The 16792-nt window shown below is 52.3% G+C and overlaps 2 protein-coding genes across 5 annotated transcripts in view; one reads left to right on the forward strand and one right to left on the reverse strand.

Annotated features, from left to right (window-relative positions):
• The window catches only part of GIT1 (GIT ArfGAP 1), a 48511-nt gene extending 42930 nt beyond the window's left edge, over positions 1 to 5581 (forward strand). For 2 of the 4 annotated variants that reach the window (XM_088657913.1, XM_035139350.3), the window contains 5 exons: positions 758 to 844; positions 1283 to 1359; positions 1984 to 2166; positions 3700 to 3766; positions 4919 to 5513. In XM_088657913.1, the coding sequence (XP_088514039.1) occupies positions 758 to 844; positions 1283 to 1359; positions 1984 to 2166; positions 3700 to 3766; positions 4919 to 5131 (627 nt within the window). In that variant the 3' untranslated portion in view covers positions 5132 to 5513. Of the gene's footprint in view, positions 1 to 757; positions 845 to 1282; positions 1360 to 1983; positions 2167 to 3699; positions 3767 to 4918 lie in introns of all 4 variants that reach the window. The other 2 variants (XM_088657914.1, XM_035139354.3) reach the window with 1 other exon arrangement.
• Positions 5582 to 7726: 2145 nt separating this feature from the next.
• TP53I13 (tumor protein p53 inducible protein 13) lies at positions 7727 to 16559 on the reverse strand. The gene is made up of 6 exons (XM_035140133.3): positions 16326 to 16559; positions 14718 to 14792; positions 11219 to 11347; positions 10673 to 10837; positions 9952 to 10573; positions 7727 to 8058 (listed from the first exon to the last, which is right to left on the reverse strand). Exons 1-6 carry the CDS (start codon positions 16416 to 16418, stop codon positions 7946 to 7948), a joined length of 1197 nt encoding a protein of 398 aa, XP_034996024.2. The 5' UTR covers positions 16419 to 16559; the 3' UTR covers positions 7727 to 7945.
• Between the last annotated feature and the right edge of the window lie 233 nt (positions 16560 to 16792).

Here is a 16792-nt window from a genome sequence, read left to right on the forward strand (position 1 = left end):
TGTAGGTAGGCTTGTCTAAGTGAAAATGCTTTCATCAGGTGCCCAAAAGAGCATGTACCTACATGGTTATCAATCGGCAGGGAGTTCCAAAGTGTAGGTGCTGCCACACTCAAAAATGGGTTTCTTACACTTGTGGAAGGAGTGCTATGTGGCACCTGGCAAGCGGGACAGTCCCACGGGTCAAAGTGGGCCACCCAGAAGACTTGAAAAGAAAATCTCCTTGGCAAGAGAAACTGATGAACTATGCTGAGATGGCAAGACTAACTGGGAAAATTCGGAACCGGCAGGACCAGACTTTCCTAAGGGAATGGGCGAGGTTTATGGTATATTTGGGAAGCAATTGTAATCAATTAACATCTCTTGTAGGGTTGAAAGAAGTTTTGTAAGGAGTATCATATAAATTGCCGCGAAGAGAATTAAGAATAGTTGTATTTAAGATTTGGATTTGTAGCAATAATTATAGGAACAAAATGCACAATTAGAAAAGACTTTAGAAAACCATCATAGAATCCTAGAGTTGGAAGAGACCACAAGGGCCATCCAGTCCAACCCCCTGCCAAGCAGGAAACACCATCAAAGCATTCTTGACATATGCCTGTCAAGCCTCTGCTTAAAGACCTCCAAAGAAGGAGACTCCACCACACTCCTTGGTAGCAAATTCCACTGCCGAACAGCTCTTACTGTCAGCTCTTACTATCAGTCGAGGTTGAAGTAAGTCCTAGGCTCTAACTGCTGCCTCCCGCCCTCTTCCTTTCAGATGCGGAAGGGCGGATCCATCTCGTCAATGCCGTTCCCTCAGTCTTCTCCCCTCTTGTCCTGCGCTCCTGAGAGCGGACGTCACATGGTGATTTAAGACATTTCGGTTTGCAGGGTGGGGTTGGGGGGGGGTTAGTGTCTGAAGCTTCCTTTTTATTCCAGAGCAGACTCTTTGCCCATCTAGCTCAATGCTCTCTGCTCTGACCGGCAGCAGCTCTGCAGGGTCTCAGCGGGTGCTTCCTTTCCTAGCCATTATTCAGCAATGGTGGGGATTCAACGCGGGACCTTTTGCGTGCAAAATAGAGGGCTCCACCCACTCCCTGTCTGGCTGGACTCTTTGCCCACCTAGCTCAGTATTGCCTGCTCTGACCGCCAGCAGCACTTGGAGTTCCTTTAAACTAGAGGCGCCTAGGAACCCTCGGCATGCAAAGCAAGCCTCTGCTCCGGTAACACAACAGGGGTGCCTGCCGTCAGCTCCCCGCCCCCCTTTAACTTTGCCCAATTTCTCTTCCCCACTCCTTCCTAGACTGGAAAACTGGACCGACACGGCAGCGGCACCGACAGTGATTATGACAACACGCAGGGCGGGGATCTGCCTCTCAGGTGAGGGCGAGGGCTGTGCAGGGCATCCCTTGCGGGGACTTGCCTAGGACTAGCTGCTTGAGAAGACCTTGTGGCTCAAAAGTGACTAAGAATTCCAGGCTGCATCCAGTGTGTTATTCTGGGAGCAGACCCGGTGACATGAATAGAGACGGTTAAGTCCATTCTCTGCAGTGGGCCTACTCTTGAGTAGAGTTTCATTGGAAACACCCCTCAGCTGCTGGCAAGCCAAATTCTGCGTCGAGGGAAGTTAGGTTCTGCAACCTGCTAGCGTTATGCCACTCTGTAAACCTGCGCAACCCTTGTTTTGACAAACTGGGATGTGAGGGTCACGTAAGCAGCTCTGGTATCTCCCCTCTCTTTTTCAACAGCTGGAAATCTTACTCAGCAATTCTCCAAGTTTTTGTGGTTTTCTTCTCTCTCTCCCCCCTCACCCACCATAAGGACTAGGAACTTACATTTTTCCTTTAAACAGAAGCGAAGATTCTTCTGGCGCTCTCCATGGTCCCTGCCTAGAAATAGCACCCTCCCTTGCTCTTGATGATATCTGAGTTGGCATCAGGGATCAGGAGGGTAGCAACTTTCACTGCCCCCAAACTCACTCTGCCTCCCCCCCTCCTTTCTCAGCATGGACGGGAAGCGCTTGCTGGACCTCAGCAAGGATGACGACTTGCACCCAGAACCTGAAGCACTGGAAGGCGACCTGGACCCGGGCTTGCCCAGCACGGAAGACGTCATTCTCAAGACAGAACAGGTCACAAAGAATATCCAGGAGCTCCTCCGAGCTGCCCAGGAGTTCAAGCACGACAGGTCAGGATGAATCCCTCCAGGAATCCTCTGGGGAGGGCAACATGGGGTAGGAACAGATGGGTGGTGGGCATTGGTACCCGTGGGCCGCGAGAAATGAAAATGAGTGTGCCTGCTGCATCTCTGTGTGATTCTCCATTCTGGTCTTCCACTCAGCCAGCCTCCGCATGAGGGAAGGTTGTCATTCTGGTATACTTTTTGCTGTTGTTAGCATTCAGTTGTTCGCGCTGGGGAGACAGCTGCAGGATTTGGTTCCTTTTGGAGGATATAGTCCTGTTGTGTGCCTCTGCATGAGTCCCTGCTCTGAGTTTGCCACTTCCTCTTTTTTTTTTTTAGAATTTAAATTTAACTTTATTGGAATTTAAATTAAAATACATTCACACACAAAAACAAAAAAAACATAGAAATAGTGACATACAAAAAAGCAAAACGATAATATAGAAATCATAATATACAAAATCATATATAAATAATAACCATAAAACATATAAAATAATACCGTATAGCTTCTACTACAAATAATATAATGTAAATGATAATAATTATAATAATCATAAACATAATAAATAAAGACAATACAAACAATCAACAAACAAAAATAATCACTCATTCAATTCTTCAATCATGTCTGAAATCACGAGATCAACATACGCTTCAACTATATTCCTAATTCCTTATTTACCTTGTTTATTTTAATCCTTCCCCTATGTCTCCTCCTCCCATATTAGACTTTCACTTATCTCTATCTCAGATTCTTTAATTACTATTCTCTTATACTGCTACCCCTCAATTCTATATAATTATATAAATATATCCTATAATCCTCAAATAATATCTAAATTCAAATAACATCAAAACTCCAAAAAAGAGAGGAAAAAATTCACCATTATTTAATTTTATCCATTTAAATTTAAACTCAAATTGGCTCAATACGAGGTATTAGAAATAAACCCAAGTTTTCACCGCGTGGCACTGTCCCTTTATATACTCTCCAAACTTTTCCCAATTGCCGCTTCCTTAGCAAGGAGGGGCACCCAGATCTGTGACTTGTGCAGGCGACGGGGAGGCGGCAGATTCCCTCAAATGCTCTTAAGCGATCAGAATTGCTCTGCTGAATAAAGTTTGCTTTCTTCTTAAACCCCTAGAGCAGGGGTCAGCAAACTTTTTCAGCAGGGGGCCGGTCCACTGTCCCTCAGACCCTGTGGGGGCACGGACTATATTTTGAAAAAAAATATGAACGAATTCCTATGCCCCACAAATAACCCAGAGATGCATTTTAAATAAAAGGACACATTCTACTCATGTAAAAACATGGTGATTCCTGGACCGTCTGCGGGCCGGATTTAGAAGGCGATTGGGCCACATCCGGCCCCCGTGCCTTAGTTTGGGGACCCTGCCCTAGAGGGATCTTTGGGTAATTCTGTGACTGGGGTGGGGGAACTCACAAGACCTGTAACGCAGGTGTGGGGGAAGGAGTCAGTGCCTGCACCCTGCGGCTTTGGGCCTGGGCCTCATTCTGTCCCTTCTTAACCCCAGCAGCTTCGTCCCCTGTTCGGAGAAGATTCACGCTGCCGTCACGGAAATGGCGTCGCTTTTCCCCAAGGTAGGAGAGTCGCTTCTGCTGAGAGAGGGGTCTGGGTGGGGAAATCTCCTTTCCAGCCCGGGAAACATCCTCGAAATGAGCAAACGCCACTCCCAGGGGCTTCTCCTGGACATGACACCTCCCAAAGGATGTTGGCAGAGCTTGGGAAGTTTCCCCGATGAGGAAAGGTTGCAGCGCAATTTGCAGTTTAGAGAAAAGATGGTGTGGTAGAACTTTATAAAATGATGCCCGGCATTGAGGTGGTGGATCGAGAAAAACTTTCCTCTCTCATACCACTAGAACTTGTGGGAGATTTGGGGCAGACAAAGAAAATCCTTCTTCACGCAGTGCAGTTAAACTCTGGAACTCCCTGCCACAGGAGGCAGGAATGATCACCAACCGGGATGGCTTTAAAAGAGGCCAGATTCATGGAGGAGAGAGCTATTGAGGGACACTAACCAAGATCGGATGCGGCAACGATTCTTAATATCAGTTGCTGGAAAGGGCAGGGAGGGAGAGTTTTCTTTCATGCCCGAATCCTGCTTATAGGTTTTTCACTGGGGCATCTGTTTGGCCACTGTGAGAACAGGATGCTGGTCTAGGTGGGCCATGGGCCTGATCCAGCGGGCTCTCATATTCTTATGGGGCTCCTTAGAAGCAGGGAGTGGGAAGTGATAGTTTAAAATAGGGCCGGGGGAGGGCAGCAACATGGGACCCTCTCCCATCCCCCAGGAGCCAAGCTCCAACTTCCACCTCCTCTCAACCCGCCCACCCCCCATTATTTTGAATTTTTGCATACACACAGAGATGAACAAGTCTATGATCCTATGATCAAGCAGGATATAACTTTTATGAAATACGTTTTTAAAAATTCACCGCCTAATGAATTTTTGGAAATGTAAAGCAAAACAGGCAACCTTTTGAGGTTCTCTGCACATGTTTTTGGCTTGGTGAAGGGTAGGGTTAATTCAGGCCCTTACTCTGAACTGGCTAGATGTGCAGGGTTAATTCAGACCCTTATTCCGAAGTGGCTGTGTAGGCCAGACAGAGAGTGCCTTTAGTCAGCAGTGAGGCTGGGAGGCCGCCTTGCGAGTTCACAATAAGATGGTTAGACTTGAACTCGGGACCTCTGGACGTGAGTTGGGAGTCTTACGCCACTCTCCCTTTCCGCAGAAGCCGGCTCTGGAGACGGTGCGCAGCTCCTTGCGCCTGCTGAACGCCAGCGCCTACCGCCTGCAGAGCGAGTGCCGCAAGACGGTCCCCCCGGAGCCAGGGGCCCCCGTGGACTACCAGCTCCTGACCCAACAGGTCATCCAGTGTGCCTACGACATCGCCAAGGCCGCCAAGCAGCTGGTCACCATCACCACCCGCGAGAAGAAGCAGTGAAGGGCGGCCAGGCGGGGGGCGGGCGGGCGAGGCTGGCTCAGCCCCTCTTCCCCCCCCCAGCTCCCCCCTTCCCCACTGGAGGATTTTGGGGGGTGGGTCATGCAGCCACTTGGAAGTGTCCTTTCCCCACCGACCCACCTGCCCCCTCCCTGCTAATCGGCCCGCCTGCCCAGGCTGGGTTGGGTCAACGCTCCCCACTGCAGCTTGCGGGATCGGGGCCCTATAGGGCACACGCCCCATGGCGCTGGGGTGCCTGCGCAGTGAAGAAAACTCCCCCTGTAAATATTCCCATCTCCCCATCCTTTGGCACGGGGCGGGGGGCGTACCTGTGGCGTTAAAGATGTGGCTTCATTCCAGCTCTCAGCAGCCTGGGAGGAAGCAGGCCATGGAGCCCCCCGTCTTGCATGCTGAAGGTCCCGGGTTCAAGCCCCAACGGCATCTCCAGGCGGGGCTGGGAGAGGCCCCTTGCCTGAAACCCTGTTGGGCTGCTGCCAGTCAGTGCAGACAGTCCTGGGTGGACAAAGGGCTTGGACTTGGTCCAAGGCAACTTCCTTAGTTCTCCAGCGACATCTGGAGGGCCACGCAGGCCATGGAGCCCCCCGTCTTGCATGCTGAAGGTCCCGGGTTCAAGCCCCAACGGCATCTCCAGGCGGGGCTGGGAGAGGCCCCTTGCCTGAAACCCTGTTGGGCTGCTGCCAGTCAGTGCAGACAGTCCTGGGTGGACAAAGGGCTTGGACTTGGTCCAAGGCAACTTCCTTAGTTCTCCAGCGACATCTGGAGGGCCACGGATTCTCCGCCCCTGCGGCCACTCCAGATGTTGTCCGACTATTGCGTTCAGCATCATCACAATCAACCCCGCCCGTGCTGTCTGCTCCGGGCGGTGGCGAGTTCAAGTCTAGAGCCCCTAGCCGGAGAGGGGCCACACATGCTCCCCAGCCTCGCCTTCAGACAGGGACGGCTAATCTGTGGAATCACTATGTAGCCCAACCCCCTGGAAGGCAGGAATCGCAGCCCAAAGGGATGCATCCGGACACACCTGGGGGGGGGCGCAGGTTAGCTTTCCCTGCCCGTTTTAGCAGGGCGGGGGTCCTCCTGAAAGGAGTCAAATCTCTCCCCCCCCCCTGCAAACACCACTCCTCCTCCTCTTCTTCCTCCTCCTTCTCCTCCCCACCTTCCCATATAGTGCGTGGAACTGTATGTGTCCCGTTCCTGACTCACCTGACCACGCACCGATATATATATATGTATAGAGAGATATATAAACACCAAATGTATTTATCTCACCACGTTCCCTCCCCTGATAGTGTTAACACTGGAATTACAACGTCTAGGTGCTGTGGGTCAGGGCCTCATCCCCCCCCTCCCTGGAAACCTCCTCCGGATGGGTCACTTCTCCCCCTCCATCATTCCTTTTTTTGGGGGGTGGGGAGTATGGGGGCTGCCTTTGCCTCTGTAGCAAGGAATCGGTTCCCCTCACTTCCCTCTCACTGGCCAGTCGTGTTCCCCCCCCCTGCCCCCTTGAAATCTGTGAAGTTTTTCAGGCCATTGAGGGAATGTGGGGTGGGCTACCAGAGTGTGGGGAGGGGCAACACATGGCTATTGAGGGCTGCAACTGGGCACTGCGCTGGAAATCTTGTTTGTCCTGTAAATTTGTAACAAATAAAAAAGATGTGAGCATCTCCCGGGGCTGCCCCGTTGGAATAACTTATTTCCTCGCCTCTAAAAACTGCCACACTCTAGAGGTCATTTGAACTCGTTACCCTACCCCCAGAACCGGCTGAATGTCTTGTCCGCCCAGGAAGATTCCCGTGTTTTGAGTATGCGCACGTTCCTTGGATCTAGGACAGGAATGTCGCCCTGTCACCCAGCAGTAGAGCAGAAGGTCCCAGGTTCAACCAGTGCGAGGCAGTGTCGCATAATGGTTAGACCCTCAGACTAGGACCTGCGAGAAACCAGGGCTCAAATTTATCCCCATGCAGCTCGCTGGGTATGACCTTGGCTCAGCCTAGCCTACCTCACAGGGTTGTTGCGGCAATTAAATGAGAAGGGGGAGAACCACGTACGACACCTTGAGTTCCTTGGAAGAAATGGTGTTGCGTCAACGAAATAAATGAACCCCTTAAAAAGGCCCCCAATGAGAGACTGCCAGTCAGTGCCAGGGAGCAGGCCCTTTGTACCTCTCTCTGCAGCCTAATCCCAGGTGGCACACGCCCTCCTTGAGTGCTTTGGCCAGGCTGGAAAGTGTCCTTGAACTCTGATAGAATCAATGAATTGTAGAGCTGGGAGGGACACCAAGGGGTCATCTAGCCCAGCCCTCTTCAAAAAAATTTTTTTTTACGAAAACAAAAGTTGGGGGGGGGGGCGTGCTCCTTTTTCTACCACTTGCACTTGCCCGGCTGCTGACATGCAGCTCACAGGAAAGTTTTAGCTTTGCGCCAAGCGCCTAGTCCTCATGGCTACAGAAGACCTTATCTGTGCTGCCCTCAGAAAAACCCAGGCTAACCCACGCAAAACAGACTTGGCTATGTGGCGTGCCTCCCCCCCCCCCCCCGGATCTGCAAATCTCCTGGTTGCTTTAGGGATGCCTCATCCTGCTTTTGTAGCAAAAATAAACGAGATTTTATTGCGTAAGAAAAACAAACGAAGGCCAGGAGCCAGCTCCTCGGGAGAGTAAACAGACCACAGTCGGGCTGCTGTTTCGCCGGAACACCAAAGTTTCGCTCGCAGACGACCTCCTCCCTCTTTGCCTCTGTTGGCAAAGCCCAGATTTCTGGGAGGCCTGTGGCTGGACGTCTCCGCCAAAGAGGGTCGTCCCTAATCCGAGCTGTCGCTGGACGTCGACAAAAGAGGCGCCTTGGGCGGGAGCTGCTGCCGGCTCCGCTTCTTGCGCCTGGTCTGGGCGGAGAGAAGACGCCGCTTGATCACAGCTGCAAAAGGAGAAAGGGGAGGAAAGACTTTGCAAGCTGGCAGGAAGCTCTCGGTGCAGGAGATGGGGAGCCAGCCCTACGGCTGACCCCTTGGAGCCACGTCTCCTGCCGACTGTGGGTTCATGGAGATAGGGGAACTTAATAGGGCACCCTCCACGCCTCACCACGGGGGCCCAGCAAAGCAGTCATCCCCCCCACAACCCCCACTGCAGCCAGCCCCACTTATTTTAGGCAGGGGTCCACATCGCTGGGATGCAGGGCACAGTCTCCAACAGGAAGGTCCCAGGTCTAAAGCACAGCATCTCAAGGTAAGACTAGAGATATCTCATCAGGTATAAAACCGATCAAACAACTGGGTGGCAAACACAGAAGACCCTTCCTGAATGAAAATTTGCATCTGCGTCCTCGCTAGCCGATGGCCATTTCCAAATTGTTGTTGTTGTTAATAATAATAATATATTATTTATACCCTGGGACCCAGGTGGCGCTGTGGTTAAACCATTGAGCCTAGGGCTTGCCGATCAGAAGGTCGGCGGTTCGAATCCCTGTGACGGGGTGAGCTCCCGTTGCTTGGTCCCAGCTCCTGCCAACCTAGCAGTTCGAAAGCACATCAAAATGCAAGTAGATAAATAGGAACCGCTACAGCGGGAAGGTAAACGGCGTTTCTGTGCGCTGTTCTGGTTTGCCAGAAGTGGCTTAGTCATGCTGGCCACATGACCTGGAAGCTATACGCCGGCTCCCTCGGCCAATAATGTGAATGAGCGCGCAACCCCAGAGTCGGTCACGACTGGACCTAATGGTCAGGGGTCCCTTTACCCTTTATTTATACCCTGTCCATCTAGCTGGGTTTCCCCAGCCACTCTGGGCAGCTCCCAACAGATGATTATTATTATTATTATTATTATTATTATTATTATTATTAGCAATAAAAGATCAAACATTAAAAACTTCCCTAAACAGGGCTGCCTTCAGATGTCTTCTATAAGCCAGATAGTTGTTCATTTCCTTGACATCTGGTGGGAGGGCGTTCCGCAGGGCGGGCGCCACCACCAAGAAGGTCCTCTGCCTGGTTCCCTGTAACCTCACTTCTCGCAGGGAGGGAACCGCCAGAAGGCCCTCGGAGCTGGACCTCAGGGTCAGGGCTGAACGATGGGGGTGGAGATGCTCCTTCAGGTATACAACCCCGTTTAGGGCTTTAAAGGTCAGCACCAATACTTTGAATTGTGCTTGGAAACATACTGGGAGCCAATGTAGGTCTTTCAGGACTGGTGTTATATGGTTCCAACCTCTGCCGTGAACTTCTCCAGTGAGGGATGGCCCACCACACCTCTAGGTAATTGGGAGGTGGGCTGCCCGAATGCAGAGACCCCCTTCAGCTATTGCTAGAAGGTAACTCTTAATATTCACCCCCAGAATGACTTTGCCTGATTCAGAAGTGCTGAGTGTAAAATCTCAGGGGAAAACTGCTGGACTCCCATCATCCCTGATCTACTGGGCATCCCGGCTGGAGTGGTTGCGAGTTCGGAGTCCGGCAACACCCGGAAAGCCAAAGTTTCCCCACACGCTCTCCTCTAAGCCTTCACCCCTCTGGTCAAGCGCAGAGCAGGGGTAGGCCGCATCTTGCGGCCAGGAGTTCCGCAGTTTATCAACAGCCAGCAACCAGCATTTCCCACCCACCCTCGTCAAAACACGGAGCTCGAGTAGGCCGCATCTTGTGGCCAGGAGTTCCGCAGATTATCCAATCTTAGGTTGCTACAGTAAACAACCAGCATTTCCCCAGAGTTTAAAATTGGGCACTGGGTTTGCTCTGGATATGTGCACAATGCTGCACCTGCCCCACAGCATGGGGGGGGGAGGGCTGAGACCCCACGGCCTTCCCCGTGGGCCACTCACCAGCCACTGTGTCGCTCCCCTCCTCAATGCTTGTGGTCCAGTAGAGGCTTCTCCCACGGCGGCACTTCCGGTGGAGCCGTGTGTAGAGGACTGCGAGGGTCAGCACCACCAGCAGGAAAGTGAGGGCGCTGGCCGCCCAGGCCGCCTCTTCGGTGCGTGGGGTGGGAACACGGACCCCCACCTGGGACCCTCTGGCTTCCTTCCTGCCTTCGTGGCCTTGCGCTTTGCCGAGTCCTCCATCCGGACACCGGCATCCCGTGCCGCCGGACGGTCTCACCTCGGTGCGCAGGACAGGCAGCGAGGGGCGGATGTCCTGCGTGACGAGGGGCTGCTGCCCGAAGAGGCCGCCTGGCAGGGGCGTCGCACTCAGCCAGACCCGTCCACCGAGGTCCATTGACTCTGGAACGTCCTTTTGCTCAGCCTGCAAGCTCAGGGCAACAGGAGGCGGGCCACTGTTTGCGCCTTTTGCGGAGTTGGCGGTTGCAGAATGCCTTCCGCCACCCACATCTGCTTGCAGAAGGCCATCTGCCCAGCGACGAAGAGCCCGGCGCTTCCTGCCTGGTCTCCGCAGTTTCCGGGGAACTCGCGTGGCTTCCCAGCATTGGAGCAGCTTCTGCAAAGCCTGGGAATGGGAAAGAGGTGCTGGGTTTTATCGGCAAGAGTTCCTGCGGAGTTCCTGCGGAGCTCTTCCCCTTCCGCCACCAACCAACCATTGCCTCACCTGTGCCAGGTGCGTCGGGCACAAACCTCTGCCCGCCGCAGATGCTCGCTTCAGGAAATGGCAGCGTTCCCCGCCTGTCGGGGGCTTCTCAGAGCTCTGCTGGGCCATGTGGCTCTCGAGCCAAGCGACGGCCTGGGCCACTTCTGCCTTTGCCAGCGGCAGGGGCTATGAAGCAAAAGATCTGGTTAGCCAAAGCAAACACAGCCCCTTTAGCCATGATTCCTAGAATCATAGAGTTGGAAGAGACCACAGGGGCCATCCAGTCCAACCCCCTGCCATGCAGGAAACACCATCAAAGCATTCTTGACATATGCCTGTCAAGCCTCTGCTTAAAGACCTCCAAAGAAGGAGACTCCACCACACTCCTTGGCAGCAAATCCCACTGCCGAACAGCTCTTACTGTCAGGAAGTTCTTCCTGTGGCGGGTCAGACTCGTCTGGTCCCAACTACGATTCTGTGATTCCTTCCTCCCGCTCCCCAAATCCTGGAGGGCCAATGGCAGGGAATCTTCTCCCTTGCTTGGCAGCCTCTGCCCAGCACACTCACCCAATGTCCTGTGGGGCCGTCATGCGGGGCTCGGGCCTGGCGGGGCAAGCAGGCTCGGGCCAGGAAGGTCAGCTGCCTGCGGAGGAACAGGGGAGCGCACTGGTGGTCGAGAAAAACGATGCCCCCATCCTATGGAGAGAAGACTTTTTAAAGAAATGAAGGCACACACACACACACCATTTACTGATCTTGGGTGATATCCCCTAGTGGCCAGTCCCCCAAGTGCATCTGTTTAGGGGTTGGCAACCCTTTTGGCCCCAGCAGGCCAGGTCTGGAACTGGCAGAGGTGGTTGGGGCAAGGAAGGCAGAGGGATTGAGCCTGGCAGGTTACGAGATTCCATATAATGAGGACACCAAAACTGGCCTCCCCTTGGGGCATCTGGTTGGCCACAGTGAGAAGAGGATGCTGGACTCTCTGGGCCCCCTCTGGCAGCCAGGCTCTCCCAGAGTCACAGAGTAAGGATATCAGACAGACAGCATGGTGTAGTGGTTAGCGTATTGGAGACCAGGGTTCAAATCCTCCCACTCAGCCATGGGTGACTCTGGACCAGTCTAACCTACCTCACAGGGTTGCCGTGGGGGTTAAATGAGGAGTGGGAAAGCACCCAGCAACATGGAGGAAAAGGTGGGATATAAATGCAACAAACAAACTATAAACAACTCCAGGGGGGGTTGGACTAGATGACCCTTGGTGTCCCTTCCAACTCTGCTGGGAATCACAAGTGGGGAGAGTTGCCGCTGTTGTGCACAGGTCTTGCTTGTGGGCTTCCTCAAAGAGGCATCTTGTTGGCCACCGGGAAAACAGGAGGCTGGACTAGATGGACCCCCTTTGGCCTGATCCAGCAGGCTCTCCTTATGTTCTTATGGAACTTCCAGGTTCAGAGGCAGTCTATCTTGGCTGCTAGGTTTTTAAGGGGTGTTTGGCCACTGTGAGGACAGGAGGCTGGACTAGGTGGCCTGATCCAGCTCCTGCTGCGATGCTCTTTCTGAAGTTCTTACCGGGCCAATTTTACACAAATCAAGCCCTGCAGGAATGGGGCCTGGTCAGCTTGGGAATGATCCCTTTGCCAGCAGAGTTTAAAATGCCTCCTCCACCCCCAAAGCGGGTGGCAAGAATCCTGGCACAAGGAAGCCTCTCTTCCTTCCCATGCTTCTCTGTGGGGAATGAGGGGGGAGAAGGAGAGCAGAGCGGCTGCCTTCGAAATGCCACCTGGGCAATTTCTCATTGGCTCAGAGGAAGGAGGGAGGAGCCCCTGGCTTTGGGTGGGGACCAACGGGAGAGAAGCAGGGGACACCCTTTTCCCGCCTCTGCATGTTTTGGGAATTAAAGGAGAAGGGAAGAAATAGGATCCTCCAGGAAGCCAGATTGGAGGCCGTGGATCCCACACTCCAAATGCAAGCCGAATGGGTCAAGAGACAGCAAAATTATGGAAAGAAACCTCTAGACGCTGTTTCAGTACTCGGAGGCAGGGGGAGACTAATTCGTTCACTTGGGTATTTGCTGATCACTAAAACCAAGCTTTCGCCATTAACCCTGGACTGATTTGTCCTTTTAATTGCCCCGCTTTTATCAAGAACTTTAAGGTAAAGGGACCCCTGACCATTAGGTCCAGTCGTGACCGACTCTGGGGTTGCGCGCTCATCTCGCATTATTGGCCGAGGGAGCCGGCGTATAGCTTCCAGGTCATGTGGCCAGCATGACAAAGCCGCTTCTGGCAAACCAGAGCAGCACATGGAAACGCCGTTTACCTTCCCGCTGTAGCGGTTCCTATTTATCTACTTGCATTTTGACGTGCTTTCAAACTGCTAGGTTGGCAGGAGCTGGGACCAAGGAACGGGAGCTCACCCTGTCACAGGGATTCAAACTGCCGACCTTCTGATCAGTAAGCCCTAGGCTCAGTGGTTTAACCCACAGCGCCACCTGTCCCTCCATCAAGAACTTTAGCCTACAGTAATTGTTGTTGCAAATGCAGCTGGAATTTTTTGGCGAAAGGCAGTTCAGAAGGGTTTAAAAATAAATAATGTGTGTTAATAGGCTGAAGAGAACAGGTGAAGATATAAGGCGAACACATTGAGAATCTGTGCTGTGGACACAAACTAGGATGGCCTTAAAAGATGGGGCAAATTCACGGAGGAGACTGCTCTACTATCCACAAGGTAAAGGTAAAAGTGGATGGCCACATGGGTGGCGCTGTGGTCTAAACCACTGAGCCCCTTGTTGCTTGCCAATTGGAAGGTCGGCGGTTCGAATCCCCACGACGGAGTGAGCTCCCGTTGCTCTGTCCCAGCTCCTGTCAACCTAGCAGTTCGAAAGCACACCAGTGCGAGTAGATAAATAGGTACCGCTGCAGTGGGAAGGTAAATGGTGTTTCCGTGCGCTCTGGTTAGTGTTCCATTGTGCCAGAAGCGGTTTAGTCATGCTGGCTACATGGCCCAGAAATCTGTCTGTGGACAAACGCTGGAACCCTTGGCCTGAAAGTGAGATGAGCGCCACAACCCCATAGTCGCCTTTGACTGGACAACTGTTCAGGGGTCCTTTACCTTTTACATTTTTTACTATCCACAATGGTCATGTTTTCCCTCCTCTGTCGGAGGCAGTGAATGCCTCTGAATCCCAGTTACTGGGAATCCAAAGTAGGGAGTGTTGCTGCTGTGCTCAGGTCCTGTTTGTGGGTTTCACTTTGGGGTACCTGGTTGGACATTGTGAGAAAAAGATGCGGGACTAGAGGGCCCCCCTTTGGCCTGATCCTGCCGGGCTCATTTCTCAGGTTCTTAAACTCTGGAATGGGGCACACAATCCAGATTCCTGCAAAGTTCAGCTTATTTACGTTCCCATTTACCTAAAACATTGTTACACCATCAAACATCCAAGGCACTGAGCAACATTTAGAAGGCAATATACGGGTTAGCAACCACAACGCCCGCTAGCAAAACTAGCAGATAAAAGAAATTTCTAGAACAAGCGCTGGGAATAAGATGAGAGGGAGGAGATGGGAAAATAAGAGAGAGACAGACAGACAGATAGACAGACAGACCAGAGTCAAAGCATACCAGCCAGAACAACTTCAGAATTTCACCCACCAAGTAGCAGGTGGGGCAAACAAACATTCCAGGAAAAGTTAAGAACCGTTTCCAACCAAAATGCCTCTTTTTAAATTAAAAGGTGTTTACAAGGCAGAGGAATGGCTATCAGAGAGGGAGCGAAGTGGGGCCCTTCCGAATATATGTTGGTTTTTTTTAAAAAAGCACGTGATTCACACTCAAAAGCCAAAGGAGGGGAGTATGAATGAGATTTTGATTCCTTGCCATGAGTTGTAAAACCAGAATAAATTATGCAAAATCATGCAAACTGGTTGGAATTTTTGATGGTGTGGGCAAGAGAATTTGGCTTCTTGTGGTATGAGAATTTCGACACCTTGCGTGCAAATGTTTTATTTTGGGGTACCAATGCCCCTGAAAATATTTTCGGGCGATTATGGCTTGAGAGCTAGCTTTCTACCTGCTGAGGGACCGGCCAGGATACCACACGACAGCGATATTGCTCTTCAGAAGGGAGATCTTGTTGAAAACTGGGCTGCAAGGAAGAAAAGAAACAACAACTAAGAATTTCCCTTCCCCAAAAGTTCTCCCCCCCCCCCGCACTTTTTATTCACCAAACCCTCCTTTCCAAGGCAACCTATGTTTTGTCCTCACCTCTTCAATCCTGCCCTTAATCCAGAACCATGAGGACTAGAACCTGTATTTCATTTTGGGGGGAAGAGCCATAGCTCAGTGATCGGACACCTGCTTTGCATGCAGAAGGTCCCAGGTTCAATCCCAGACAGCATCTCCAGGTTGGGATGAGAAAGGGGTCCCTTTTTGAGACCCTGGAGGTCTTCTTTCTGGTTTATTAGGAGCAGCCAAAAGCCCCAACTGCAGGTCACGGATTGGGCCCAGAGGAGGGCATCCTGACACCATTGAAGTGGTCCAAAGCAGGCATTATTTGGCCACCCCTGCCTCCTACCATGTCCTGCCAGCAACATTTAATGGCCAGTCTGCACCTAAACAGGATTCAGCAAAGCTTTTAATAAGGCTCAAAGCATCTTGTTAATACAGTATGTATATATATTTTTCTTTTTCTGTAATTGAATGAATTATGTTATGTAAATAATACGTGGAACATAAGGATAAGCTTAAAACAGGATGAGAAGCGTGGGGGGGGGACAAGGGAGGGGTGGGAGGGAGGGGGTAAAGTGGGGTCAACAATGCAATGTGATACATGTTTTTATTGATTTTATTGGTCTGTATCCTTTTGATTTTTTTTTTAGATATCAATAAAGCTTTATATATATATATATATATATATATATATATATATATATATATATATATATATATATATATATAATAAGGCTCAAAGCTCTGATAGCCCTATCTGCTCCTCTGCAACCCCAATCAACAGGCAATGCATTTGGAAGGAAGTTTTATTCAGAATAGATCCACTAAACTTAACGCTCTTAGTTTACTCACGTCCGTTATTAGTGCCTGTGAGTCTACTCTGAGTATGACTAACGCTGGATCCAACCCAACAGGCCGAGTGATGACCTGTTTTCCGTTCAAAATTTTGTTTTGGTACTAATCTCCTACTTTATAAAACGTGTGCACTTAACCCCACCCCACCCCAAAACAGCGCTTGGCTCACTGAACAAGGTTTGGGCGGCGGGGAGACGATCGAGGGTTTGCTCAAGAAGGTGCGTGGCTAGAATTTAGGAGCAGCCTCTGAGCACGTGCAGAGCGTGCCCCACAGCCTCACAGGATTTACGGCCCACCGCCTTCTGAGACGAGCTCTCCCACTCCCACCCCAAGCCCGACTAGCTGGTCTCCACTCTCCTAGTCAAACGAGGGATCGAAAAAAGAAGCAACAGCCGAGAGTTTTGCAGCCCCTGAACTCAACAGCTCGGGGCGAGTAACCACTAACTTTTAAGGCCACTTAAGATGCAATGGGTCTACTCTGGAGGCGGACTTAGGAGTCCCGCGCCCCGGAGCGCCTCCCTCCTTGATTGGCAGCAGGGAGGGGGTCGCGGAGGGGCGGAAAGAGAGCGAGAAGAGCGCGCCGCCTCTGCCTCACCTTCCCCGCCTCGACGCCGGGCGCCAGGCTGAGCAAGAAGAGCAGGATCGGGGGCCCCGGAGGCGGCGGCGGCAGCAGCAGCGGCTCCCCCATCCGGTCCGGCGGCGGCGGCTGGGCTGGGCTGGGCCGGGGAAGGCTGGGCTGGTCCCTCGGGCGCCGCCTCCTCGCGCTCCTGCCGTGCGCCCTGCGTAAAAGCGCACCGCCTGGCGGCCGTCGGAGTTCCGGGCGCTCCGGGCCCCAAGCTCGGCGGGAAGGCGGAGCCTGGGAAGGAGCGAGCCGGCTGGCTACGGGCCAGGGAGGGAATGCCGCTTCGCAAGCGCTGCTCGCCTGCTGAAATGTCTCTTTACCAACTCGGAACAGCTGGAAAGGGGAATCGGACAAATGCGCGCAGGAGAAGCGCTGCCAGCCATGAGGGCGAGCAAGCGTCTCTGATCTCTCCCCGCTGGAGAGGGCTGATGCCCTCGGGT

The sequence above is a fragment of the Zootoca vivipara genome, chromosome 14, assembly GCF_965207765.1.
Source record: "Zootoca vivipara chromosome 14, rZooViv2.hap1.1, whole genome shotgun sequence".
Lineage (NCBI taxonomy): Eukaryota > Metazoa > Chordata > Lepidosauria > Squamata > Lacertidae > Zootoca > Zootoca vivipara.